Here is a 27943-nt window from a genome sequence, read left to right as displayed (position 1 = left end):
AAACAATTTTAAATAATGAGAACAACAATAACAACAACAAAACCCAACTACATGGAGGCAGACTAGGTCCTAAAGCTGGAGAGACCTTGCCAGTGACCCTGGCCATCTGAAAATGGAATTAGGTTGCCTCCAGAGGTGCCTGGCACCTCATTTATGGAGTCTGAATGCTCTATTTAGCCCTAAACTACCTTTCCAGTTTGTCTGATGGTGTCATACATCTATCCACTTTCTCCTACTTAGTAGATATTTTCCTCCATCTAGTTTCTACTCATACCTGAAGGCTCACCTGACCCATATGGCCACCCAACAAGCCTTTAGTCTGAACCCCTCATCTGGCAGCACAATGTAGCCATCAAGAGCAGGGGGCCTGGGATTGGTCTGTCTATGCTCAAATCCCAGCTTATGAGCTGTGTGACCTGGGGCTAGTCACTTAACTTCTCTGGGCCTCAGCTCCAGTGGTAAAATCCTATCTACCTCTTAGGATTGTTGTGATTAAATGAGTAACGCATTTAAATGTACTTAGCATAGTGGGTGACATTTAGAGATACAGATATATAGAGACAATAAAAAGATCAGTGTTGCTGGAGGAGTGGGGAGAGGGAGATGGGACAAAGAAGTGAAGCAGAGGAGAAGGTTAGGGGGTGAAACTATTCTGGATACTCTAATGGTAGATATATGACATCACCCATTTGTAAAAATCCACAGAATCCCACTGTACCAAGAGTGAACCCTACGGTAAACTACGAACTTTAGTCAATAATAATGCACTGATATTAATTCACCAACTGTAACAAACACACCACACTGAAGCAAGATGTTAATAATAGGGGAAACTAGGCTGTTGGGGAGCAGGGTGGGGGTTATAGGAAGTGTATGGAAATTCTCTGTATTATCTATTCAACAAAACCTAAAAAAAAAAAGATCTAAAAATAAGGTAGCTAAGGTAATGACTGGCACATGCTAGATCCTCAATTTTTAAAAGGGCTTAGGGAGCACAGTAAAGGCCATACACATAACAAGGGCTCGATAAATCACAGCTGTTGTCATTTTTTTATTACTTTTATGATCTGACACTTTGCTTACTGGTAATGTTAACTAACTTTCTTTCAGACACTTAGACTCTTTAATCAGAATATGTTTTTATGAAAAAGAGATCATGGCCTTTTCACTTTCCTGTGTGCCTGAGAGCACCCTGTGTGGTATCTGGTGCATAGCAGGCCCTCAGTGTGTTCAACTGAGCGGCCAAGTCATCTCCTTAGTCATCCAGACTGAACGTTTTGGTAGAAAATGGCCATACAGTGGGCTCTGGGAGCACAGAGGGTTTCTCTGACTTGGCTGCTGCTGTCTGGTCCTATCAGTCCCTTCACCTCGGTCTAGACTCTGCCTTGGAGAAGGACTGGCTTTCCTGAAGCGCCCCTGGGTCTCCGGGATTTGTTGCCTGCATCTCTGTCCTAGCTGAGGGGATTGGACTGCAGCTGGCGTGTCTGTCCGAGTGCCCACTGCTAAGTAAACCTGAAGGCTGTCTCTCTGCCTCCTTATTGGATGCACTGACTGCAGCATTCCCTGGGTTTACAGCACTTGGTTATGGGGGAAATGACTAAGTTTCGGGGTGGATACAATAGCCACTTGCTTTTTTGAAGTAAAAGCCTCTGAATGCATCACCTATGGAAACACATGTCACCCTACTGGATCCGTGCATATATAATACTTACCATTTGTTCTTGGGTTTGTGGTGAACTGGTGGCACCATTTAATATCCACTGTAAGTTCTGTTCTCCCATGACTAGGCTGGGCTGCAGGATAGCCGTGCTGGGAGTCGGGGTGATGGTTATAGTGGGATTACCAGTTAGGACAGAGTTGGCATCCAGGGGCAGAGTCTGGACCATGGCTGGCAAGGGCTCAGTAGTACTTTGTGGGTGGGGCGGTGCTGCCATGGCTGATGCCACTGCTGCTGCCGATGCCAAAGCCCCAGCAACAACAGAAAGTCCTGGTACGATGGGCTGCGGGGCCTGGGGGTGCGGAAGAAACTCTTGATGATTAGCAGCAAACTGTGTGCTGTGGGGAACAGGCACTTCTGGAGGTTGTAAGAGAGCAGGGGGGTTGCCAAATGCAGCTTGCTGGGAACCAGTTCCTAGGGAGGGAGCAGGCAGAGGAGCAGACGGTGCCGAGGCTGGTAGCAGAGACTGGGGTGGCTCGGGGATGCCAGGCTGCAGTATAAGTGGAAGAGATAAAGATGCTGAATTTCTTGTGGATGGCGGAACATCACTGACTGACTCTGCATCACCATTAAAACTTTCAATCAAGGCAGCTGGCAAGAAAAAGAAATAGAAATATATATACATATTCCAAGCCTTACGTGAGCCACAAAAACACGGTCATTATGGGCTACACCAAAGACAGGTGAAGTCTGTTAGAGCCAATTCCTTCACTGCTAGCAGGCCGGCCTGCTGCTTTTCATATAATGATATCTCTGGTCAAAGTACCAGGCTTCACAATCAACCTCACTTTCTAACCGTGAAGACCTAGTACGACTCTAACCATAGAAATAAGTGTCCTACAACTTTTCTGTAAAAGAGACTAGACATCCTTTTTGGCGTGACCAGTGAACACAATTTCTGACTACTGTGAAGCTTCAGGGACAGATTTTCATTTAAACAGTTTGATCTACGCGTCTGAAGTTTGGTTTGCGGATCGTACCCACTCATGAATGGGGTGTCACACCAGAAGGGCTCACCACTACAACCTCCCATTTTTTAAAGCCAACAAGAGCTTTTGGAAAAAGGGACCTTCTTCTCTTGAGGGTGCAGGGAAAGTAGATCCTCAAGTAAACCCCTGATGAAAGAAAAAGATGGAACTAGACTGAAAAAACCTATCCTTTTCTGACACCTCATGGAAAGAACATTTCAAAGGAATTGAAATGTTCACTGTGCGTGTTATCCAGTGTGTCAGCAGCTGTGGGTTCCCGTTCCCAGTGCTGAGGTGTAGCAGGAAGAGTCCGGATGACAAACCTGTCTGTTGAGGATCTCCCTGAATTGCCATATCATCTGACTTCTGGAACATTGGTCCAAAAAGGATTGCTGGTGAAACTGTGCTGAGATTCTGGCCCTGTGTCAAAGAGACAGGCAAAGATGAGAGGCTTGCCATCAGAAAGCAACTCTTCACCACGAGAGGACAAAGAGCAGTGGAACCAGAACGCTCTTCGGATACGCTTGTCTCTAACTTCTCCTTCCCCGAGGTGACGTTTATTTCCCTAAACCTCAGACACTGAGGACGTAGCTCCTCACATACTCTAAAGCTGGCATCAACAAACTCACTTCCTGGCTGAATGCCTGTTTTTGTAAGTAAAGTTGCCCTGGAACAGGCACTCCTGTTCATTTCTGGAAGGTCTATGTGGCTTTTGCACCACAAAGGCAGAGCTGAGGAGCTGTGACAGAATGCATGGGTCACAAAGCCAAAAATATCTACCTGGCCCTTTACAAAAAAGTTTGCTGATCCCTGCTCTAAAAGACCAAATTCTACATAAAAACGATGTTGTATATGATAACTATGTAAGTTTAAAAAGCTGAAGTTCTAAACTGTTCTTAGAAACAATGAAAGGTAAATATATGTAAATTTTAAAAAACTGGTGTTGTATAATATCTATTTCTTGCAACTTGCTTTTCCCATGTAATAATAATATATTGTGAATACCTTTCAAGGTTATTACATAACATCTGATATTCCGATATGATATGATATTTGCATTTTGTAGGGCAGGAGTGACAAAGACAACCACCTCCAAAGTCCAGGGAGCGACAGAAATTCGTGAAGCAGAGGGCAGGGCCGGAGACGCCGTGGCAAACCAGGGAGCCCGCGACCTCGGCCACAGGCCTGAGCTGAAGGTGACACACATGCTGAGGGTTACCAAAGCTCACCAACCATCGAAATTTGGATTTTTATGTGAAATCCACTGATTTATAATTAAAAGCAAGTAACTGAAACAATTTAAAAGCACTGCATAGACCACACAAAACCTATCTTCAGGCCAGATTTCAACCTGATGCCAACTTGTGCTTTAAGGGCATTTTGCAACAACTCTGCTTCTGGGAGGGAGAAGGACCCGCGTGGGGCTGGGCGGAAGTGTGGTGAGCGGAGCCTCCACAATCTAATCTACAGGGCCTTACACACAAAACTGCTCACTTGAGCCAAGAGGGGCCAATCATTCTCACATGTCCCATCACTGGCAGAACAAGAGGGGAAGTTCAGTGGTGCTGATTGCCACCGTGACAGAAGCTGAAGGCAGAAATCTGTTTAAGGCTTCCAGCTTCCAGTTCAGAGGGAGTTAAGAATCACAGGTCAAGTCAGTGCCTTCAAACTTTCCATCAGGTTAAAAAGTAAGAAATATGTTACATATACACTGATTTCACATTACATACATATCCGTACGTATAACTGAAACAAAAGTCTATGACACAGAGCGTATCCTTACTATGTGCAATGTCTTCTGATCTTTTCTCTTCTGTTGATGTCCTTAAAATGCTGATTATAAACCACTATTTTATAACCCAATAAAGAGGGGCCACCCAGTTGGAAACATCGTGAGCAAACAACCACCATGAAGCTGTAAGCTCTGCAACTTTCTCATGGTTGTTATTTTTGTCCCACCTGTTTACAAATCATTATCAGGAATAACACTGTTAAAAAGGAATGAGTCCGTGTGACTTCAAAGGATTATGCACAACAATGTTCAGAGCAGCACTGTCATAATGGCTCCAAACTAGAAACTGTCCCAGCACCCAAGGGCAGTAGACAGAACAAACTGTGATACACTCAGTGTAATACTGTTCAACAATGAGAATGAATGATCAATGACTATCTGTGACAATAATGGATTAACGTCTTAAAGTGTTGCAGGAAAGAAGCCAGCACAAACAACTATGTGCCGCGTGATTCCAATTACACAAAACACAAAAACAGGCAAAATTCCTCTTGGGCTGTTAGAAGTCAGGATAGTGGGGCTCCTTAGGGAGAAGTAATGGTGGTTAGAGGGCCTGAAGGGGGCTCTTGGGGTGCTGGAAATGTTGTTTTTTGATATGGGTGCCAGGTATATGGAGGTGAGAAATGATGATGATTCACCAAGCTGTATATTTATGATAGGCCTACTTTTCTGTATGTATATTATACCTCAATAAAAAGCTTTTTTTTCTTTTAATTTAAAAAAAAAAAAAAGAAAAAAGGAAAGTGCTGAGGGGACTGTGACTTAGCCACTGGCAGGCCCCCAGGGAAACAACCCTGGGAGCAAACTGAATGGGAACCGCCCAGCAAAGTAGAGACATGGACAGGCTGGGCCCTGGGCCTTGGAGCAAAGAGCCACCAGAACACTAGACTGCTGGGGCGCAGGATGGATCCTGAAGCTCAGGAGCCAACATCTCCCCCGCCACTTCCACCCAAGTTCACTTTGAAGACATACAGAACAATGTGGCTGCTCAGGAACCTGTAAAATGATGATCTCATAAAAATATATTGTTTGATTTTAATCATTCATCATTTTGTTTTAAAGCAAAGCAAAGCACAATTAATCCTGTAACTTCCAGAACTGTGGCCTTAGTTTGAAAGACTAAAAATGAGCCTATTTCCAATTCTGGGACAAATAAACGCTGGGTGACAAGCAGACAACAGGTAATTTGATCCCCAGAGAAAGAGCAAGGCTCTCTCTTGTGGCTATAAATTGTGGTAGAAAAAACAGGTACTCACTGTCCCCTCATTTGATTCCTCACCTGGTGACCCCTGGGTTCTAGGAAGGTCCTCAGTCATATATCCCAGCTCTGGCCAGGGAGTGGACACCTACACCATTTAACATGACCTCTGAGATTAAGGAGCCATTAAACCCAGAAATCTTAGGTTGTGTGGCTCAGAGGGCAATCTAGGCCACCCAGTGTTGAAATTTCTTTTAGAGTATCAGCTCTGAAATGTGAATATGCAAAACAATCCCATGAAGTGCTATTTCCTGTTCTTCTTTGTTCTTCATGTTGGTTAATTTCTATTGCTCTATTTAACTGATTCCTTCTTCTGTCATTTCCAATCTGCTGTTAAGCCCAGCCAGTGAATTTTAAAATTTTAATACATTTTCAGTTCCAGAATTTCCACTTGGTACATTTTTTAGAGTTTCTATTTCTCTGCTGAGATTTCCTATTTATTCAATCATTACAAGCACATTCTGTTATGTGCTCGAGCATTTAAGAGCTACTTAAAAATCCTTGTCTGCTAATTCTAATATCTGGCTCATCTTGGGGTCGGTCTCCAAAGATTACCTTTTCTCTTGAGTAGGAGTAATGCTTTCCTGTGTCTTCTTACGTTTGCTAATTTTGGATAACCCTAGACATTGCAAATGATATGTTCTAGAGACTCAGGACTCTTGTTACACTTCTTGGAAGAGTATTTGGTTGTTTGCTTTAACGTTCTGGTGACTTGGCCATGCTCTGACCCCAAGCTCTGTCTTCCCTGCAGTGGGTGGCAGCTGTCATCTCTGTCCAGTTCTTCAGCCTTTGCTGGACTGCTGGGGTCTGCCCCACGCGTTCAGAGTTCAGGGGTCAATTAGCAATCTGGACGGAGTTTATACACAGAACTTGGGGCTTCGCCTTTGTGGCGCTCTCCTTTCCAGGCCATCCCCGCTGACTTTCAGGTGCTGTGGTAGCCCTGAACTCTGTCCCAGGTTAGTCAAGCCAGGAAGATTGAGTGTTTACTGAGTTTGGGCCATCTTTTTTGGTATCACGTGAGGCTTGCTCTGATCAGAATGGATAAGCCACAAAACCTGAAATCCATCCAATGCCTTTGCTATCCTCCAAGTGGCCCCTTCTTCCAAGTGTAACTCTGCCTGCTTGTTGCTTGCTGGTGTCTTTAAGTAGTTATTTTTTATATTTTGCTCAGCATATACAATTGTTCTCTGTGGGAGGGCTGGTCTGATAAGAGCAATTCTGCCCTTACCAGAAGAACCCAGGCCTTGGCCTGCTAATATAAAAATGCAGTGTCAGGTGCCCCTCCCAGAGGATACTGACTCTGGGCCTGGGTGGGGCCCAAGAACCGAGGTCGTAGAAGGGCTGCAGATGACTCCACCTTCACACTTTGAGAAACACTTTCTCACAGCATTCCTGAGTCCTTCAGTCTCTGTTCAAATACTTCCTACCACGTGGATTCCTCCTTACTTTTATGCATATACTCACAGAAAATCTAACTTAAGCTGTATTTATTTACGAAAAACACAAAATATGCACATTTAACAACCAGAATCGGTGACACAGTAAAGCTCACAGATCCTCTTGAAGGAACGTAAGTTCAGGATTCATGCAGTGGTTTGCAAGGCACATCATGGAGCCAAGGGAATGGCAGGGAAACTCCAAACTGGGAACCACAGCAAGCAGATCAAGAGACACAGGGGTTGTCCCTTAGCAGAGGGCCTGGAGAGGAGGCCCCCTTCAGAACTCCAGTCTAGTGAGCTCAAAGAAAGGAGAAGACTGACTCGGGTCAGACTGGCAGGGCTTGAGAAAAGTCTGGAAACTGGAATCCGGGCTCCCCTTTACCGTGGACTAATTTTAAGCTTCTTAAAGACAGACCACACCTACTTTCCCACCGCTACAGGCTCAGCGCCAGCACTCTGCCCGCAGGAGCAGGCACTCAATAAATATTTGCTAAGTGAATAAATAAAGACATTTTCTGGGGCAGGAGGTTATCAAGTGAGCAATCTGGGTCAAAAGGCACTAGGCGTCAGAGAGAACAGCCTCTCCCAGGAGAGCTCTTATCAGGAAACAAAACCAAAACCAAAAAACCGTGAATGGTTAGTAACTGAACACAAATAAATCTGAAAGACTTCAAAGATTGGGTTTCCTCAATTTTCCCACCAAAGGGAGGGCTCAATATTTGCCCTTATTTTTCTAGCACCCACATTACAGGCATACTTACTGTATTGGAATTTTCTTGAAATTCAGAATCTGTGGACAGAAGGCTCAAATTCCTCAGACAAAGTGAGTGATTTGTATCCTGTGAAAGAAAATAGAAAATTCTAATTGAGAAATGAAAAAAATTAGGATTTAGAATAGCCTATCATGCAATAAAACACTTGATTACAGTGTCCCTAAGGTTCCAAATGTCTAGATGTGTTACCGAGAGGTGAAAACCACTTAAAGCAAAGGCTATGTGAATTATTTCAACTTTTAAAATCCTGATATTCTTAAGAAGATTCTCTTACATTTCTTAAAAGATGGTTCACAGAGTTTAAGAATTACATCATAACTCAGGCTACAGAGTAACAAAAGCTATAATAATAAATCAATAATATTTGTATAATTGGTCTTCTCATTGAGAAAGTGATTTCACATGACCTCATTCACTAATCATATAAATCTTTGAAGTATTCATATTCTCATTTTATTTTTTAAATTAAAAAATTTTTAATTTACACATTCCCATTTTAAATATGAGAAAATTAATGCTAAGACTTGCAGTAAACTGTCCAAAATCACACAGCTAATTAGCATAACACAAACCCAGTGCTTCTGACTGAAAGGCCATCTTCCTTCCAGTATATCACTGTGTCCCAGCATGGGCATCTCAGGGATCCTTGCCCAGAGCGGTGCTGGGGAGTTCCTATTCAGATACAGCTGCCTGGGCTAACTCTGAACCCTGGATTCCTAGAATGCAAGTTGTAGTTCCATACTTTACATGGTAACCCTGCTTTACCTCATGAATCAGACGTTCATGCACAACTTTACATGGTAACCCTGCTTTACCTCGTGAATCAGATGTTCATGCACACATTCAACAAAAATTCATTGAGCATCTACTATGTATTAGGTACTGTTCTAGGCCCAGGGATACAATAATAAACAAAGCAAAGTTGCTGCCACCAGAGAGCTTACATTCTAGTTGGGGAGGGTGTCAAAAAATATATATATATAGTATACAAGGTGATGATAACTACTATGGAGAGTAAAAGGAGCAGGGAATGCCAGGGTAGGAGCTGCCCTTTTATTTGTTAGGGAAGGCCTCTTAGATAAGGTGGCATTTGAGTAGATACTGAAGGAAAGAGGGCATGGGCCAGGCACGTATGTGGGGAAAGTATTCCAAGCAGAGGGTACAGCAAGTGCAAAGGCCCTGAGGCAGGAGTGAGCTTCCCTTGTTCAAGGAACCACAAGGTGGACAGTATGCCTGAGGTGAGAGGAAGACATGTAAATTAGGTCAGAGAAGTGACTAGGCCAGAGTGTCCACGGCCTTCTGGACTTTTGTAAGATTTTGACTTTGACTTTAAGTGACACAAGAAGCTACTGAAGGGTTATGAGCCTAGGACTGACATGATTTGCCTTATTGTTTTGAAAGATCAAGGCAGAGTAGGAGTGGGAAGAGGAGGGGAAAAGGTGCTAAGAAAACCATTTAGCAGTTACTGCAATTATCCAGGCAAAAAATGACAGTGGCTTGAATGAAGTAATCAGAAGAAACGATCAGATTCTAGATCATGTTCTCAAGGTAGAGCTAACAGACTTTGCTGGTAGGTGTGGAGTATGAGGGGGAAAAAAAACAAACAGGAGTCAAGAACAACTCCAAGATTTTTGGCCCGTGCCACTAGAAAAACAGAGGTGCTGTTTACTAAGATGGGGAAGATTGCAGGAGGGACAGGTTGGGACACGCCACGATTGGGAAAAGGGGAAGACAGCTGGATGGAGACGTCAAGTGGGAGGCTGAACACACAAGTCTAAAGTTCAGGAAGAAGTCTGGCTGGGGATATAAATTTAGGACTCAAAGGCAATCTCAGAGGCATTGAAAGCCTGAGACTAGAGGGGATTCCTTCCCCTGGGGAGTGAAAAGCCTTCCAGAGAAGGTGAGGTCTGGGCCCCGTGCACTGGGGCACTGCAAGAGTGCTGCTGGCAAGAAACCGTCTTCGGACTGTCACAAAAACTAGAGAATTGATCACAACTTCATAAATGCTGCTTAGTGGACAAAGACTCTCAAATCTTAACATTTTTATTGGGTTTTAGAAGAGACTGAGGCACAAAGGAGCCACATGCCTCAGGTCACATGATTAATGGTGGCGCTTGGATGGGAATTCACACTCTTCACAACCAATGCTGTTTTGCCTCTTACAACACTGGCGTCAACAACCAGGCTCTGGAATCAGACCGCCTGCCTGAAGTAGACTAACGACAAGCTTTGGATACTTAGTTTCTCCTTGCCTCAAGTTTCTTTATCAGTAACATGGGAATAATAACAGTACTGGCATCCTGTGAGTGAGAAAATTCATACAACAGCCCTTGCACAGTACTGGGCACGTAGTAAACATTCAGTAAATATTAGTTACTATTACTAATAAAACACAGGGGAGAGTCCTTTTAAAGGGATCCTCTACTGTTGAAAAATTAGAAACCACAGAATTAAAAGTATGCTGTCTCTTCCCAAATCAAAACTATATTACACATAACTAAATATAATTTAAAAAGAAACGTATTATATACTTTAAGAACCTTGTTACTCGAAACAGGGTCGGTGTGCTTCAGTTTCTTTATCTATGAATTAGTAAAATAATAACAGTACTCACTTTCTAGGTTTAAAAGATGTAAGGGAAGTGCCCAATACCATGTCAGAAGTGGTAACAGTAAATTTACCTCAGCATCTCTCTGGAAAGAAGTAGCAGAGGAGAGGGAAATATGGTGGAAGGGTTTGTAAAGAACAGACAAATCTGCCTAAAGCTCTGCAGAGGCTTGCTCTGTGGTTCAGGGACTTACAGCGGTGGCTCTCACACCTTCTGGTCTACAGACAATTCAAAAGGGCAAGGGACCCCCGCAGACTCTGCTTGGTTCTCCAATGATAGATTAATTAACAGATGTGTGAAGCAAATCATTAATTTGTGTCCCAAAGTCAAGTTCAAACATACCATTTTATAGACATGAATGGGAAAATAACACCCTTTGAGAGCACCCTTCGGAGGCCATTCTGAGGCCTCTGGTTTCAAGACATCTCTTCCACCACACCTGAAGGAAGGGCAGGGCTGAATCGGAGGCTGAAGCACAGGGAGCCTGGTGAAACTTCCGGCTTCCACCACCTCATCACAGAGATATAGATCTTGACACTGACTTCTTCCCTCTCACTAACCGATTTAGAGAGAAGGCATTTTAACCTTTTATTCTGATACACAAACAACTGTTACTGCTCTGAGGTGCTTAGATCATAACAAGAGACTAAAGACTGCACACCTCTGATCCATTGTGATTTAGAAGTGCACCGTACGAGTGTCCTTTGTTATCGTGACCTTTCATGTGACTTTTGAGACTGTACTGAGTGCTGAATGTTTTCTCGCAGCCATTACTGGGGCAGAAAAAGGGTCTTTCACCTGCAAGAATGATAAACAGTGTTAATTTTACCATAAAAGCATTTCACTGGATTAAGACAGCTACTTTCCCCTAATAGAGGAAAGTAAATATTCTAATGAAGGTTCAAGTAATAAACTGGATAAATTACACGTTAATCATCGCAGTCCTAATATTTGAGCAAAGCACTGAGAATGGCCTGTTCCTGGGAAGTTTAAAGAGACTAGTTTTCTTTTTCCCAGATTCCTTTTGGAGTATCTGTGTGCTGGCTTTATTTTTTAAGGTTGGACTCCTATGTCCAACCTTTAGATCCCTTTTAGCTCTGAAAGAAACTCAAACATTACAGGTGAAGGCTAAGCTGATTAGGCTTGCTCTCTCCACAAAGCTCTACAGTCTGAATGGAAACACAGATATTTATTAGCTCAACGAAGGTTAAAAGATAAAAAACTAGCCTAAACTCACCAGTATGTGTACGGACGTGAGTTTTAAGGTGGTGGCTTGCTGCAAATGCTTTTCCACAGCCATCATGATCACACCTAAATAAGTTGTTCAAGCAAAGAGGACAGCAATCATTAGCTAATAGACCTTTATCTTCAGTATCTCTTGTAAATATAAATTTAAATTAAAACAACTGCTCAGAACACTAAGATCAGATTGATGAAATTGGCTTTACAGATGGGAATGATGGTAGGTTCCTGGAAAAATAAGTGACAAATCTAAGATCAGAGGGAGCTGATGGTCCAGGATGAGTATTTCTTGTCCTACAGGCAAGGCACATGTTGAGAGCCCTAACAATAAAAGCCTTCGGGGGAATAACACAATAGAAGTCTATGGACAATGAGAACACACGTGGGAAATTTACTGAAAATGGAATAGGAGGAGTATCAGTAGTGGGTACAGAGGCTCTCATGCAGGCATGGAGCTAGAACAAAATCAGTCAGAGCACACAGGCTGTAGTATAATCATCTATAATCAACGTGGAGAGCTTTTCTCTTTCACTTCCTCCATAACCAAAGCTAGAGGGAATCTTTCCCGCCTCAGAATTCCTAGGGCGTTTATCACACGCTGCTTTTATGACACCAGTCATTTCCAATCTTCATTTATCTCCATGTGCATACATCTGTTATCTGTTCTCCTAGATTGTAAACTCTTTGAGGGCAGGGTCCACGGAGTTCTTTACATCTGCTGTAGCTCTTGCACATAGCAGGCATTCAGTAACTATTTATATGAATAAATGCATTTGCTTATAGCCAAAATATTTTAAGTAGAAAGCTTCTCTAAAGCACTTTACTCTTTAATTACATGTAATCATTGTGTCTACAGCCCCATCTAACACTCAAGAAAAATTAGCAGTTTTAATCATTACAAAAATGCATGTGATTGGATAGAAATCAGAGTCCCCTTAACAGTCCTACAGGGAAAAAGGAACTTAAGCTTCACCTAAGATTCACCTAAGGAACCTAAGATTCTGCAGAGTAACCAACTAGGATCTAAATACTCTTGCTTTCAGAGGGGCCAAGGCTGAGGAATGCATCTGTAATTTTTTGTTTGTTTGTTTAATCTTTGCATCTATAATTTTTAAAACACAATTCCATTTAATTGGTGTTTAAGAGCTCACTGTCCCTGAAAGCTTTTTGATTTCTTGGTATCCTAGTGAGATGAGTGATTTGAGAACAGAAAAGTAGCATATCTAATGCTGTGAACGTAACAGCAATCTCTCCTGCCAAAATTCAGACATTGTTTATGGGCAATTCTCAGTAACATATCTACATGATATTTAGGGGGAATCTTTACAAACTGAAATCTCATTAAAAATGTCATAGAATCATCCCAAAGTTGTTTTTCAATCTCTACTGAATGCCCAGAACCATGCTATATGCTACGAGCAAAAAAAGGAGATGATACAGCTCCTTCCCTTAAGCTTACATTTATATCTATATCTATTAAACATGTGTGTACATATTTATATAAATTGAAATCTACAGATAGAAATGGATGCTCCTGTATCACTGTATATACACGTGACATGTTACAAAGCAACAACTGAATGAATAATAAAATAAAATACCTGCACCACTAGCCTAAGCATCGCTACTCCTCATTTTCCCTCCCGCCTCCTCCCTTCCTCCTCACCTCTTCCTAGGTAGAAAGCCCTTCCCCTGCGCTCAAAGCACTTTCAGCATCTCAGTCTCAGATCCTGTCTGGTTACTTGTGGTTCATTTCCAGCAGACTAAGGTTCTCAAGAGGAGGGCCTGTGTTTTAGTATTTCTCTAGCACTGATCAAAGTACCCACCACATAAGTGAGCTTCAACAAACACCTCTTGAAAATAAAGGGAAAAAAATGAGGCAGAGAGGCTATCATCCACACAGGAGGGGTGCTCCTGGAATCCATCACCACTCCTCCAATTTGCAGTAGCTGGCGATAGCTAACCTGGGGAGAGCAGGCGCTGCCAAAGAACTAGTGAAAGGAATTTCCTTTCCACTTTGAAACATTTTAGAGTCCATCAAGACACCCAGCTGAAACCTGGTCGGGGACAAATAGAAAACAGTAAGACTCACCGAAATGGCTTTTCTCCTGTATGGGTTCGAATGTGCTTCCTCAGATCACTGAGTGTGGTGAAGTACTTGCTGCAGCCTTCAGATTCACAGTTAAACGTCTTCCCTGTGTGAAGCCTCTGATGTGCTTTCAGCCTGCAAGACATCCCAGAGAAACCCGCTTTGTCGCCACGTACTACGGAGCCTTCCACGTCAGCTTAGTGCCGTAGGATCAAGTGCATGTGAATTCTGTATCCATCATGTATTAGTAACATGAGTATCCAACATTTGGTGCTCAAGGAGAAATTCAGAGAGGTAGCTAGCACGGTGCTATGAGTGTGACTCTGGAGTCAGGCTGCCTGGCACTCAAATTCTAGTCTCACTCCCTACCAGAAGGGGGACCTTGAACCAGTTACAAAACCTCTCTGTGCTTCCTTTTCCTCATCAGCTGCTGTGAGGATTAGCACTCAGAACACTGCTGAGCACACAGTGAGTGCTTAAGTGATAGCTATTATTATGCTTGCTATTTTAAACCCGATGTTGAAGACTAATACAAGTCTCCTGATACAAGTGGTGGAAAAGAGAAATGGCTACCGAGTGGCCCACTCCCCACTTCTTGGGGGTAGAAAAAAGTTAACATTCCAGGGGAGGCAGGAAAGAAAATCAAAGAAATTTTAGTACCAAGATCCTGAGGCCAACAAGAGATATTCCTCTATGCCAAATATTAAAGTCCTCAGGCCAAGATATCATTTCAGGAGATACAAACCCCCACACAAATGTACTCTGATTTTTAACCAACTCAACACATGTCAATCTTTAAGTAACAAGTTCCTCTAATGAACTGTCAACAGTTAGCCTCACTGTTCTCTTTAAGGCCCTGGAAGTGAACATCTGTCCCACGCAGGGAGAGCTCTGCCATCTTGACAGAGGTGGGGGCAGAGGCTGGCAGTGCAGGGGAAGGCGCCGACCTGTACAGCGTGTTGAATGCCTTCTCACAGCCCTGCACGTCACACTCAAATGGCTTCTCCTTCGTGTGCACTCGCACGTGGATCCTGAGGCTGTAGGAGGTGAGGAAGGCCTTGCCGCAGCCCTCCTGGTTGCAGACAAACGTGTACTCCCCTCGGTGAGTCTTCTGGTGGGTGCGCAGGTTGCCTGCTGTGCTGTAGGTGCGGGGACAGCCCTCAAAGGTGCACTGGTACCGCTTTACCTGGCAGACAGAGGACACTTCATCAGAAGAGCAGCCCAGGGCCTAACTGCCCCCAGAGCTCGGCTCTCAGGAGATACGGATGAGACAAACAGGTTTGTATCATAAATACAGAAAACAACCTCTAACCCTCGTTGATCAAATTACACCTGGACAAGAAATGATGAGAGGAGTAGGGAAGAGACAAGCTTGCAGGTAGGTAAATGCTCTAAATGAACACAAGCATGGTGTTTTCAGATTCAAGTAAAAATCTGTCCTCTAAAAGTGAGCATATACTATTACAGCCACCCATATTCAAACACAATTTGACTTTGTTGTAAGGTCTGATTGAATATCCTGCCTTCTGGCACTATATCTTGCTTGGAACTGAGCAATGTTAAATTGCGTCTAAAACATTCTGAAATTTATATACTCAGTCAGAGGTACACTAGCTCAGTTATATACTAGCACAGTTTCCACTACATATTTTCAGGTCTACAAATTTTTTAAAAAAATGTATCATGAATTCCTTGGAATATCTGGTAGTACAACATTTTTCAAACTGCCGGCCTCTTGGTTTCCTTTTACGACCACCCTTCTTGAAAGGGTGTTGTACACAGGGGTCTCCGTTCCCTACACGGCCCATGTAACCACTCAGCAAGGTGGCCTTCCTGTGTGAAATTATTCTCTTGAGCTTCCTGGTGGTCAAACTCTTTCTTCCTGTCCCATTTTCCTTTAGCATTTGAAAAGGTATCTTCATGGACGATGCCCTCTCCTTCTGAGAGCCTGTCCTTCACTGACAGCAATTCCTGGGGGCTCTCTTTATCTTCCTCTCTAACTCACTCCTTTCTTTAACCTCTATATGTAGGTTTAGTCCCAGACTTCTCTCTCATCTCCCAAGCCTTCCCCATCTCTCCACTGGAGCAGGGGAAACAGCACAGACTTGGCTGCAGAAGACTGAATTCTGGCACTTATGTTTAGGACTTTTCACTTCTCTGAACTTCATGGTTTTTTTATTTCTCTCTCTTTTTTTTTTTTCCATCACAGACAAGTCAGGGTGACAACAACCTATACATTACGTAACATTCTCAACTTTATTCTCTCTATTAATGGAGGTACTGGGGATTGAATCCAGGACCTCGTGCGTGCTGAGCTCTACCACTGAGCTATACCTACCCCCAGGTGTTTATTTCTAAAAGGCAAATCTGAATGCCTGCCCTGTCTCATAGTGCTTCTGGGCAGAACGAAATGAGACAAATCATTAGGGGGAGGGTATAGCTCAAGTTGTAGAGCACATGCTTAGCATGTATAAGGTCCTGGGTTCAATTCTCCAGTGCCTCCTCTAAAGATAAATAAGCCTAATTACTCCCCCTGCCAAAATAAAAATAATACAATAATAAAATGAGACAAATCATTTGTGAAAAGACTTTGGCAATTATCTGATGCTATCCATATCAGGGTACTAAGTACCGCCCATTCTTCAGCTTCTGCAAACATCATCCTTTAATCATAACCTTTCTGCAAAGCCTCAGTCCGTATCTCTCACCACACTACTGGCATTCATTCAACAGTTAATGAACTACTATGTCCTAGGCAACAAGCTAGATACCACAGGGAAAAAAGTGAAAAAGACAAAACTCTCTGCTTTTAAGGAGCACCAGTTATATGGAGGCAGACATGCACAAATTCTTACACACAGTGCTGAGTGTGACAACAGACACACAGCCATGGTGCCTGAGGAACATAAAAAAGGGAAACCTAACCCTTTTCAGAAAGACTAGAATCAGTGAAGGCTCAGAAGCCGAGGTACTCGCTTGTAACTGAGGGGGGCTGTTTGCCTGTTTGTCTGTTTTTTAGGGATAAACTGAAAAAGTGTTCCCCAGACAAACTGCAAGAGATGGGCATTCCAAAAAGAGTTAACATCTGGAGAATTATATGGAAAGATGAACGAGCATGCTGGTACAGTGAGCCACAAACACACCTGCAGTATGTAGGAGACAGGAAGTGGAATCTAGACAAGTAAGGTGAAGCCTCCTTAGTTAAGCTGTGGAGTAGAGGGAAAGGACAATGGGGGGCCATCGACAGATTTTAACCAAGATAGCAATACAATCAGACTTGGGGTTTAGAAGAGATCATTCTGGAAGCCTGTGGAAGATAGACTGAAAGGGTAAAAGAATAGAAGAAGGGGTAGAGATTAAGAGAAGAGGGACAAGAGTTCAAGACAGAGATGAGAAAAATCTGAACTAGGGAAGTGACAGCGGACATTACGAGGGATGGATTCCAGAGGAATTAAAGGGAGAGAAATGACTGGCAGTAATGACAACTGGGTGCTGAGGAGTGGCAGGGGTGGGAGAGAGGCCAAGTCAAGATCAATTCCCAAGATTATGACCTGGATACCTAAACAGATGGTCACATACCAATTTTGGACTGGATGGGGGGTGGGGGAGAGATGATGAGTTGGGTTGGAGGTGCTGCCTGGACTTCTGGGTGGAAATGTCTAGTAGACAGTCAGACACATAGGCTATGGCAGGAGTGTCTGGTACATAGAGAATAGCTAACCGCACTGTACATGAAAGTAGGCTGGCTCTACCACTTACTGTGTAGCCTTGGGAAAATTACTTAAGCTCACTAAGCCTGTTTCCTCTTTATAACATGGAGGAAACAAAATCAATCTTTTTAGGGTTGTTGGAAGAATTAGGAATAATTTGTATAAATTATTTCAATATAGGGACTGGCATATGGTAGGTACTCAATCAAATACTGGCTAAGAGAACAAAGGACGGGCCCCTGAATGTCACCAGTATTTAAGGAACTGGTAAAAGAATAGAAGCCATTGACAGGAAACTGGGAGACAGGACTAGGAAATTAGGGAGAGAAGCAAAGGAAAAGGATGTCACAGAAGCCAAAAGAAAAAGGGTCTCAAGGAATAGAGAATGATTAAACTGTTATATGTCAGAGAAAACAGGAAGATAAGGGCTGGGGAAACTACTGGATCCATCAGCTAGGAATTCACCAATGACTCAGCCAGACTAGTTGTAATGGACAGATGGAGTCAGAAATCTAGATTAAGGTGAAGAAATGAAAGGGGGGGATAGAGACTGGAGATGGAGAACAGAAGTCCAAGTGGATGAAGTTGGGTTTGTTTACCTTAAGTGGGATAGGTCTTGAACATATCTGGAAGGAGAAAGGTCCTGGAAGGAAGAAGCCAAGAAACTGGAGGAACATAAAGAGGACAAGGAAGTTTAAAATCTCAAATAGGAATAAGGACATTCAATTTCAGAGAATAGAAGGTCTGAGATGAGGACAGGTGTGACTCAGGGTGGACCACGTTTCTGGGAAAGGGCCAAAAAAAAAAAAAAAAAAAAAAAGCAAATATGTTAGACCTCGTGGGCCACATGGTCTCTGTTACAGCCACTCAACTCTGCAGCTGTATGTGAAAGTAACCACAGACAGTACATAAATGGACAAGCAAGGCTGTGCTCCAAAAAAACTTTATTTATGGACAATAAAATCTGAACTTCACATCATTTTCATATATAATGAAAATATTGTTCTTTTGATTTCAAAAATAATTTTAAAATGTAAAAACCATTCTACAAAATTGAGCATCTGTACAGATTTCGCCTGTAGACCAGTTTGCCAAACCCTAAAACCTGTAGGGATAGGGAAGGAAGGGCCAGACTCCTCCTGTCTCCCCTCTGGCTCTCACCTGCCCAACCCCCAACAGGATCTTGCACACGTTAGGTTTCGTAGGCAAGCACTCGTTCAGCCCTCTCCCCTTCCCATGCCACACAGGAAGTGCTCCATTAACATCTGCTGCACCGACCTGCTGACCAGGCATCCTCATGTCTCTGTGCCTAGTTTTGAACCCAATCATTGCCAGATTTATTCTAGAACAGTATTCTACACATGCCATCTCTGCTCAGATGATAAAGTCCCACTGCCCTAGCCACGAATTCAAAGTCCTTCCCAGGTCCTCTTCTGTCACTAGTCCAACAGCAGGCTCTGTTCAGGCCTACAGGCCACAGTACCCTCTTCCTTAACGGCTACCCTGAATTCCCACTCGCCTGCCTTTGCTCTCTCCTTTCTCCCTAGTAGGAATGCCTGGCTCCTTTCTTCTCAGCTTTTCTGAGCCTCTGTCTCCCTGCCATTCAAGCCTCACTCCCTCCAAGGCCCTCCACTATCACTCCATATCTCTGTGACAGCACCCTTCTCTGAATTCCAATAATATTTAACTGTATCACTCATCTGACACTTAGCTTCCACGGTTGACTATCCTCTCATGAATATGTCCTGATTTCTCATCAAAACCAAAAACCTCTTTGGTGCTGCAAGCTAGAGATTTCAAAATGATCACTGACCAGAAAGGAGAAGCAGGACTACGAATCTGTAACAAAGGAGTCTGCAGGTCTCAATCAAGGAGCTCAGGACAATGGCAAATGACAAAAGCAGAATTTCACTCCTAAGATGCTACAGCAGCTGATAATTTTATAAGTAATAAGTGCCATCGATAATTAACTACCCACTCCAGTCTCTCCACTCTGCCAACCCCTGCTCCCATCTAGGTTTTCTTTCTTGGCCAATCAACCTTCCACTGAATGTTCCATCCTCAAGGACCTCTTCCCTGACCCCCACCCCAAAATAGGACAGGTATCCTTATTACAGGTTCTCACAGCTTCCTATATTTCTTTAAAGCACATAATATCAGTAAGATTAAATAATTACAGGATTAAACAATTTACATAATCATTTATTTAGTTGCTAGGCACAGTAGCAGCTGGAAAACAGGAGGTACTAAATAAATATCTGTGGATTTACATGAATGAATGAAGTCCTACTCTCCTGTTGGACTGTAGGTGCCATGAGAGCAGGGACCACATCCGTCTTGTTCACTGCCACAGCCACCAGTGCCAGGCTCATTGAGAAGTGACTCAGATTCACTGAGTGAAGGAATGGGTGACTAAACACACAAACAAAACCAAACTAGCAGGACTTAGGGTTGAGGAAAGTCGTGGTAAGGAATACAAGTGACAAAGGAACAGAGTTTCAAGGAGGATGGTCAACCAGGTCAAGTGGAGCAGAGGAGACTGATGAAGCATCTCTTGGATTCAGCCAACTCACAAGGTCAGAACTGCCCCAGCAGGACTAGCTTCATTGGAGGGGTGGGAGCAGGAGCCAGACTGTAACCAGCTGAGAAGTCGGGGAAAAGTGAGGAGCTGGAGACAGTGAATATAACTAGTCTTTCAAGAAATGGCTGAGAAGAGAGAGAGAGGAGAGAAAGTTAGGAGAGGACACAGGCTAGGGGAGGTATTTGTATTTAAAGGTGGGACAGGTGCCTGTCAAAGCAAATAATCCCCAGTAATATACCGAATAAACGCCCCATCTGGAGGGAGGCACTAAATGGAAGTCACTATTCTGTGTCTTTCAGAATCATTTTTAAATAGCACCAAGTTTCACAAAAAGGGAAAACTAAACCTCTTCAAACTGGATCAGGGCAGGAAGTTGCAAAAAACACAGTTACACAGAGGAGGTATTGCACCATCTGGTACATTTAAATACAATTAAGGATTATCATGCATGCATGTATTTTAAAAAATTATGTTTCCAGGGATTATATTGTCCCAGGTGCTGGGAATACAGAAAAAATTGCCCCTACTCTCAGTGAGCTCAAAGTTAGGAGGTGAATCAAATGAACAGACAAGAACAATATGGTATGAGAACTTGTACTGGTAACGAATGTTAGCATATAGAGAAATATAAAGAAAAACTCAGAAAGAGAAACTTAGACTAAGAAAAACTTAGACTTGGGGATGATTAAGAAAAGCTTCTTGAAGGAGGTGATGCCCAAGCTGAACTAAAAGAACCTGAGGGACAGGTGACATGTAATTAATTTGCCTATTGAAATTAATGAAAGCATCTATACTAGGAACATAATGTCATCAAAGATTCCACTGGAAAACACATTTCTCCAGAAGAGCTTAAGAACTATGTCACTTTAATTTCCCTGTATGGCCTCAAATGGATGTGGATGACTAAGTTAAGGAGCCTGGAGCAGCACAGGACAGGCTCACAGAGGACAGGGTCTAATGCTAGTAATGGCAGGAGGCACGAGCTCTCAGAGAACTGAAGCTGATTTATAAAACGTTCTGAGTGGGTCTAGAACAGAGAAATAGTTAACAAAGATGATTTCCCTGTTCTGCTAAAAGGACCAGAGAAGGAAAGGTGAATGAGACAAACAAAAATGAGAAAATCAAATACTGGAACTCCAGAAGACAAAAGCTTAAAAAAATTCAGAAAAGAAAAAAGGCTGGGTTTCTGCTGGAGGAAAAAGAAACGAGCCCGAGTAATGTGTAATACTACACACTAACAGCACCGTCCTCAATAAGGAAAGGGAAGTCTTATTCTGAGCACCCAGAGTATGAACATTGTTTAAAGTTTTTTAGGTTTTTTTTTTTTTTTGCGGGGGTGGTAATTAGGCTTATTTATTTATTTACTTTTAGAGGGGGTACTGGGAATTGAACCCAGGACCTTGTGTACGCTAAGCATGCGCTCTTCCTTGTGAGCTATACTTTCCCCCCTTGAACATTCTTATAAATGAGTAACTGGCTTGGCTGTTACGGCTGGAAGAGCTGCCCCTTCCTCCCATCACTAGGGACTTCCTAGCCCTCTCCCCAGTACGAACTCTGTTCCCACGCTAGCAATGATCTCCTTTCTCCTACTCCACAATGTGAGCCAAAGAGTTGAACTAGAAATAGAAGAGCTCTAACTGACCTCCACTGCCACTGCAGAGCTGAAGTCATACAGCTGTTCTCCACACTTCAACCCTTTACCTTTACAGAACTAATGCCATCCTGGTGCCCCTCATTTCTCAGCCCTTTCCACAGCCAGCAGGTCTCAGTGTCTGATTCTCCCCCCTGTCTTTGCAAAGGTGACATGTTATGATAGAAGAGCACAGGCTTTGGCATCTAGAAAGTCTCAGTGCAAATCTCAACTCTACACTTCCTAGTTGTATGTGGCTAAGCCTCCATTGTTTCATCTGAAAAATTAGAACTAATAGTACCTATAAGACTGTTAGGAAAATTAAATACAAAACTACAATAGAGCGCCTAACACAGTGATTAGCATACAGCAGGTACACAACAGATGCTAGCCATCTTACCCTCTCGTCACTGCCACTGCTGGCATAACAGGAGTCCTCATTCTTTAGCTGTGAGAGCCCTCAGCTTATGAGACCAGTAAGTCCTGGGGATGTAATATACAGCATGGTCACTGCAGTTAATAATTCTGTATTGTGGGGTGGGGGTACAGCTCATTGGTAGAGTGCATGCTTGGCACGCACAAGGTCCTGGGTTCAATCCCCAGTACCTCTGTTATGGGGAAGAAAACCCCAAAACTGTATCGTATATTTGAAAGTTGCTAAGAGAGTAGATCTCAAAAGTTCTCATCATGAGAAAAAAAATTGTAACTATGCATGGTGATGGATGTTGACTAGACTTATTAGGATGATTATTTTGTAGTATATACAAACACTGAATCATTATATGATGTTATGTGTCAACTGTATGTCAATTTTTAAAAATTAAAAATAATTTTTAGGTGGGTGGTATAGCTTAGTGGTAGAGTATGTGCTTAGCATGCACAAGGTTCTGTGTTCAACCCCCAGTACCTCCATTAAAAAAAACTTTTAAAAATAATAATAATTTTTAAAAAGAACCCCCAGCTTTGCCTGGTGCCCTGACTGTCCGCTATGGAAGTAATAACTCTCAGGGGCCTGCTGCTAAAGAAATCCAAGAAGTCCAAGGGACAGACTATGAGCGTGGAATGTTACCTGCGGCAAGGGCTGAACTGAGAACCCTGCAGTGGGACTCCAAACACGTTCTCCTTGTAAAATGTGGTTATAAACAGTGGTTCACACTCCACAGTAGTATTAATATGACAGTTCAGCAAGTTAGGGGTTACCGGGTTCCAGGGAACTTAAAACACAATTTAGAACCTTGTTTTAGGAGAAAATGTTTCCTGAAGAGTTCCTAACAAAGACAATTTTAATCTTTTCTTTAACAGATTACCTCCATATCTCCTTCAAGAACCATGTGGGCCTATGAGGAAGAAAAAGTAAAATGAACATTCAGTGAACAACCACCATGCACCAGACACTATGCTAAATGTTTTATGCATACACTGTTGTATATTTATATATGAATAAACCTCATTTAATCTTCACAAAACGCAACGGGATATTTTCATTTCAATTTTACAAAAGAGGAAACAGAGCAGCTTGGCCCAGGCCACGTAGTATATACCAGAACAAAGATGAAACCCAGGTTTAAATTATCCCTTCGCACATCACAGAAGAAATAGCTTTAAGGATAAGCTTCATTTAAATAAGGGCAAAACATTAACATTCAGATTCTTTCTCTAATGTCCTACAACAGCAAAATTTTAGCAATACTCAACAGGTACAGCCTATATAAAATGAAAATCTGAGAACTGTTATTCCTGCAGCACCATATTGGAAAACCAGTACGAACACAAAACCACCCTTGTCCCTTTCCAAGCCAGTGGGCTCAGTGATGGAAATGCTGACGGCTGCAGAGAGGTATGGAACACACTCGCAGGCACACGGGGACAGCGCTCAAAGGGCTTCCCCTGGTGGCAGAGGGAAAACGCTTCCTGCCCTGGTGTCCCACCAAACCTAAACCTCGCGCACACAGCCTCTGGCAGTCTCCCTTCTAGACTCTGAGTCCCTCAGGGCAGGGGTGACTTCTTTGTCCTTCCTGATATTTGACAAAAGTAAATAAGTAAAAGCTTGTGGAAAGAAAGAATGAATCCTTAACACTAGAATTTCAAGCAGACACAGTCGCAGTCCTAGTTCTGAATGGTCATCTCGTGGGAGTTCAGAGGGACTGGGGAAGGAATGTAGCCACAGTGTGCAAAGATGAGATGTGGGTGGGTCCACTCTGAAGAGTCAGTAACAACCTGGTTTGTCTCAGTGCATCATTCCACTGCCTGAGGGATTGATAATGAGGAAAGAGATTGGAACTGGGTCTCCCGAGGTACAGGACACATTGCAAAAAGGCTTGAAACACTGGAGTCAAATCTTACCCCTTATTCTTATACTTAAAATAAATCTCTTGGAGTGTCACTGACCAACCCAGCAAGCAGCCTAATTCATAAAGCATCACTGTAACTGTGCTTCTTGGGGGAAAAAAATGTTCTTTCCCGATCAATGCACTGGAATACCTGGGTGCAGCAGAAAGAACATATTTGGTATGTGATTGCTGGGCTTCTTCACACTTCTTGGCCAGCTATCCAGCAGAAAAATGCAAGGTCAGTTAGCGATGGGTGGGGTGGGGGGGGATGTTATATTCACTGATGTGGTTCAGAGGTAGCTGAACAGGTAACCAGACAGTCCCGGCAGGTTCACAGATGCAAGGAAGTTTGAGAAACCATTGACTGCATGAACCAACTAAATGAAACACAGCTTTAGAAACCTGGAATAGAAAGGCATTAAAGGAGCAACGCTTAAGAAGGCTGATCCTGAGCAGAATGACAGTATTTGGATTTGAGATTTTTCAAAGCTACCAGATCAACAGGTAGACATTAGTAAAGAAGGAAGTATGAGAATAAGACATGTGGAATTTGAATCGGAATGACCAGTGGCTCTGTGGAAGGAGAAGACAGTACCTGTAGCAAGGTTCTGATTGGTTTATTTTTGCGCAAGACAAGCATGAGGAAAAAAAAAAAAAAAGAAGTAACAGGTAAGCCAACCACAAGCTATAGGAAACAATGGAACAATCAAGGGTAAACAGGAAAATCAAGCTAAAATCTGACTCAGAAAATAAGCTGCTTAGGAAGCCAAGAAGACTAACTAGTTATCAAATGACTTGATTTCTCAAGAGTAATGCCTGGGCATAGAGATGGAGAAAAAGACCAAGTTTTGTTTTTTTATTTTTTTTAAACAAAGGTTAGTAGGGGGCGGGGAAGTATGAAATTCCGAAGTGTGTTATCTAATAGTCATAAACATTGGTCTCTTCAAGCCAATTAAATGGATTTCAATGCCAAAAAATAAAATAACATCACTATTAAAGAAAAAAACTACAGTAAGATGGTGCTTCAGTCAGGCAAGTCTCCTGAATACCTGGTCATGGGGTAAGATTTCAAAGACTGAAAAGCCACTGCTGCTTCTCCCCCAACCCCCAACCAACCCCACACCCAATAATTTCAAAAACAGTTTCTAGGGGGAAGGGTATAGCTAAGTGGTAAAGTGCATGCTTAGCATTCAGGAGGTCCTGGGTTCAATCCTCAGTACCTCCTTTAAATAAATAAATAAATAAACCTAATTCCACCCACCACCAAAAAATTAAGTTTCTAGAACCTTCCATGTAGGTCTCATGGATAGAGTGGGAAAACATGGTGGGAGGAAAGTACAGTGAGCTTCATCCGTGGTAGACTGAACCAGGTGCTTACAAGTGCCCTTGACCCTGTCCTATTCCACGTGATTATCAACGACCAGAAGACAGGAATGGTAAACCAGGCTTGCAAGAAGGACGAAGTGGGAAAGTGACAGCTCCAATCACTGATTGCATAATCATTCCTTCCCTACCATCTTCTCCCTTCCTGCCTGATCAGCACTTCCCAAAATGTGTTCCACAAAACATTGGCTGTGGAAATGAGACTTGAAAAATGGTTTCCCAAGCTCAGAATATTTGGAGAATTCTGCATTTCCTTCCTTCTTATTTTCAGAAGCTCTTGAGAAATCTCATACTAATAAACCTCTGTCTTAATGTTTCCCAAACATTTGCTCTTGACACACTCTTACACAGTAATCATTAACTGAGGATGGCCCAAAGTTTAAGCCCTCAGCCATATTCAGATTTCCCTCTGCGAAAGAAATGATTCAATCCCCTTAAGTTACTACTGCCTCATCGCTCTTCTTCCTCCAACTACCATATTTTAAAAAAAGAAAAAAAACCCTTGACACTTCCTGCCTCCTGTTTCCTCACCACCCACTCACTTCTCCATCACTTGAAATCTGCTTCAGCCCCCAGTGCTCCAGTGAAAGTCTTCCTATGTGATCATCTGCGCAAACAGCAGAACTAATGGCTTCTCTTCAGTCCCTCGGTCCCTCCGCAGTCACAAAGGAATACTTACACTTCTTGAATCTCTCTTCCCTCGGTTTCCACAACACTGTCTTCCACCCATCCCTGGGACTATGTGATCTTTGGTTCCTCTTTCTCTTTCTAAAATGCCTTAAATTCTCAGAATCAACTCTTACTTCTCCCTTGGGTAATTTGCCCACAGTTTGAACTACTGCCCCTTCATGGATCCACAAGTCTAATCCCAAGCCACGTCCTTGACTTCAGATCCACATTCCCAAAGGGCTTCTCAACTTGTTCACTCTACTTTTCTCCAAGGACTATACATACATTCAATGTACTCCAACCAAACTCATCCATTTCCCCACCAGACTTTCTCCCCTGCCTGTCTTCTTGATTCCTGTTATGGAATTACCATTCCTGGAGGCTGAGGGGGACAGGAGAGTCAGCCGCTTTCTCCTCAGCAAACACAGAGCGCTCTGAATATGCCTCAAAGTACCTATAACAGTGGGCTCTACTTAACTCACTTCCTAGACTTGAAGCTCCATCAGTCATCTATGTGGCCGCTATGCTAAGAGGCAGAAGAAACTCAACACACTTGGAAAAATGGATGAATCCTTTGACTCATACCCAGTTCATGGCTCCAGTAATATACCAAGTTCTCTTATATTTCAACAGAAGTTCTGGATTCTTTCCATGCTATCCTTCATCAGAATCAAATGAAATCACAAACCTAAACTACAACTATTTCCCAACTGGGCAGTCAAGCTACCACGGCTACCAGAACAAACTTTCTAAAATGCTACTCTAACCACATCACTCCCTGGCTCCGACACCTTCAGTGGTTTCCCGCTATTTCCAGAACACAGTCCAAGTCCCCTGGCATGCTACCATTGCCTTCCACGTCTGGATCTCTGCTACCTTGCTGCCCTGATCTTCTACAACTCCCTATGTTCTAGTCTCAAGGTAGTGTGGGTAGCCCACTGACTGTTTTGTACGTAAAGTTTTATTGGAATACAGTTAATTGACATTTGCGGCCAGATAATCCATTATTTGTTGTACGGAGCTGTTCTGTGCACTGTAGAAAGTTTAACGGGATCTCTGGGTTCTACCCGCTAGATTCCAGTAGGAATTCCCCAGTGTGACAACCAAAAATGTCTCCAGACATTGTCAAATGTCTCCTGGGTGACAAAACTGCCCCCAGTTAAGAACCACTATTCTAGAGATTTCCAAGTGCAAGCTAACAGTAAGATGTCACTGCTAATAAAATCTAAATCATACAGTAATTGTAGTACAGTGTCCAGATTAAGAGATAAAGAGTCGCACGGTATTCAGTGCTCATTGACTCACACTTGTGAGATTGTGCCAATTACGAATTTTAAGAGGACTTTGGAAAACTGGAACTCGTACAAGCAAAGGTGACCAGGCTGATGAGAAATTTGGGGGAAAAGGTTCTAAGAGGGATATTTTAAGAGAATGGAGGTGTTTAGCCTGCACAGGAGAAGATGCAGAGAAATTCATGATCTTTAACTACTTGATGGGTTGTCCTGTGGGAGGAAGCTTGCTGTTCAGGGAGGAAGCTTGCTGTTCAGAAAGGGAGAGCTAGAACCAGTGGGCAGCAGCTACAGGAGGGCAGATTTTGGTTCCATGCGAACAAAAGCTTTCTAACAATCAGAGGTGGCCAACAAATGTATGAGGCTGAACTGTGAAACACTATGCTCTCCTCATTCTGGAAGTGTTCAGGCAGAGACCAGAGGACTTGATGTCAGAGGTGCTGTGGAGAGTCTCCTGCATGAGAT

The 27943-nt window shown here is 43.0% G+C and overlaps 1 protein-coding gene across 4 annotated transcripts in view; it reads right to left on the bottom strand.

Annotated features, from left to right (window-relative positions):
* MTF1 (metal regulatory transcription factor 1) overlaps nt 1–27943 on the bottom strand; it is a 35960-nt gene that overhangs the window by 5005 nt on the left and 3012 nt on the right. For 2 of the 4 annotated variants that reach the window (XM_064493742.1, XM_064493743.1), the window contains exons 3-10: nt 23115–23144; nt 14834–15072; nt 13890–14021; nt 11793–11866; nt 11217–11353; nt 7936–8013; nt 3009–3105; nt 1713–2308 (exon numbers count right to left, since the gene is read on the bottom strand). In XM_064493742.1, the coding sequence (XP_064349812.1) occupies nt 1713–2308; nt 3009–3105; nt 7936–8013; nt 11217–11353; nt 11793–11866; nt 13890–14021; nt 14834–15072; nt 23115–23144 (1383 nt within the window). Of the gene's footprint in view, nt 1–1712; nt 2309–3008; nt 3106–7935; nt 8014–11216; nt 11354–11792; nt 11867–13889; nt 14022–14833; nt 15073–23114; nt 23145–26199; nt 27933–27943 lie in introns of all 4 variants that reach the window. The other 2 variants (XM_064493744.1, XM_010977496.3) reach the window with 2 other exon arrangements.

The sequence above is a fragment of the Camelus dromedarius genome, chromosome 14 (genome assembly GCF_036321535.1).
Source record: "Camelus dromedarius isolate mCamDro1 chromosome 14, mCamDro1.pat, whole genome shotgun sequence".
NCBI lineage: Eukaryota > Metazoa > Chordata > Mammalia > Artiodactyla > Camelidae > Camelus > Camelus dromedarius.
Note: the sequence above shows the minus strand (reverse complement) of the source record. Positions and strands in the feature narration are given on the sequence as shown.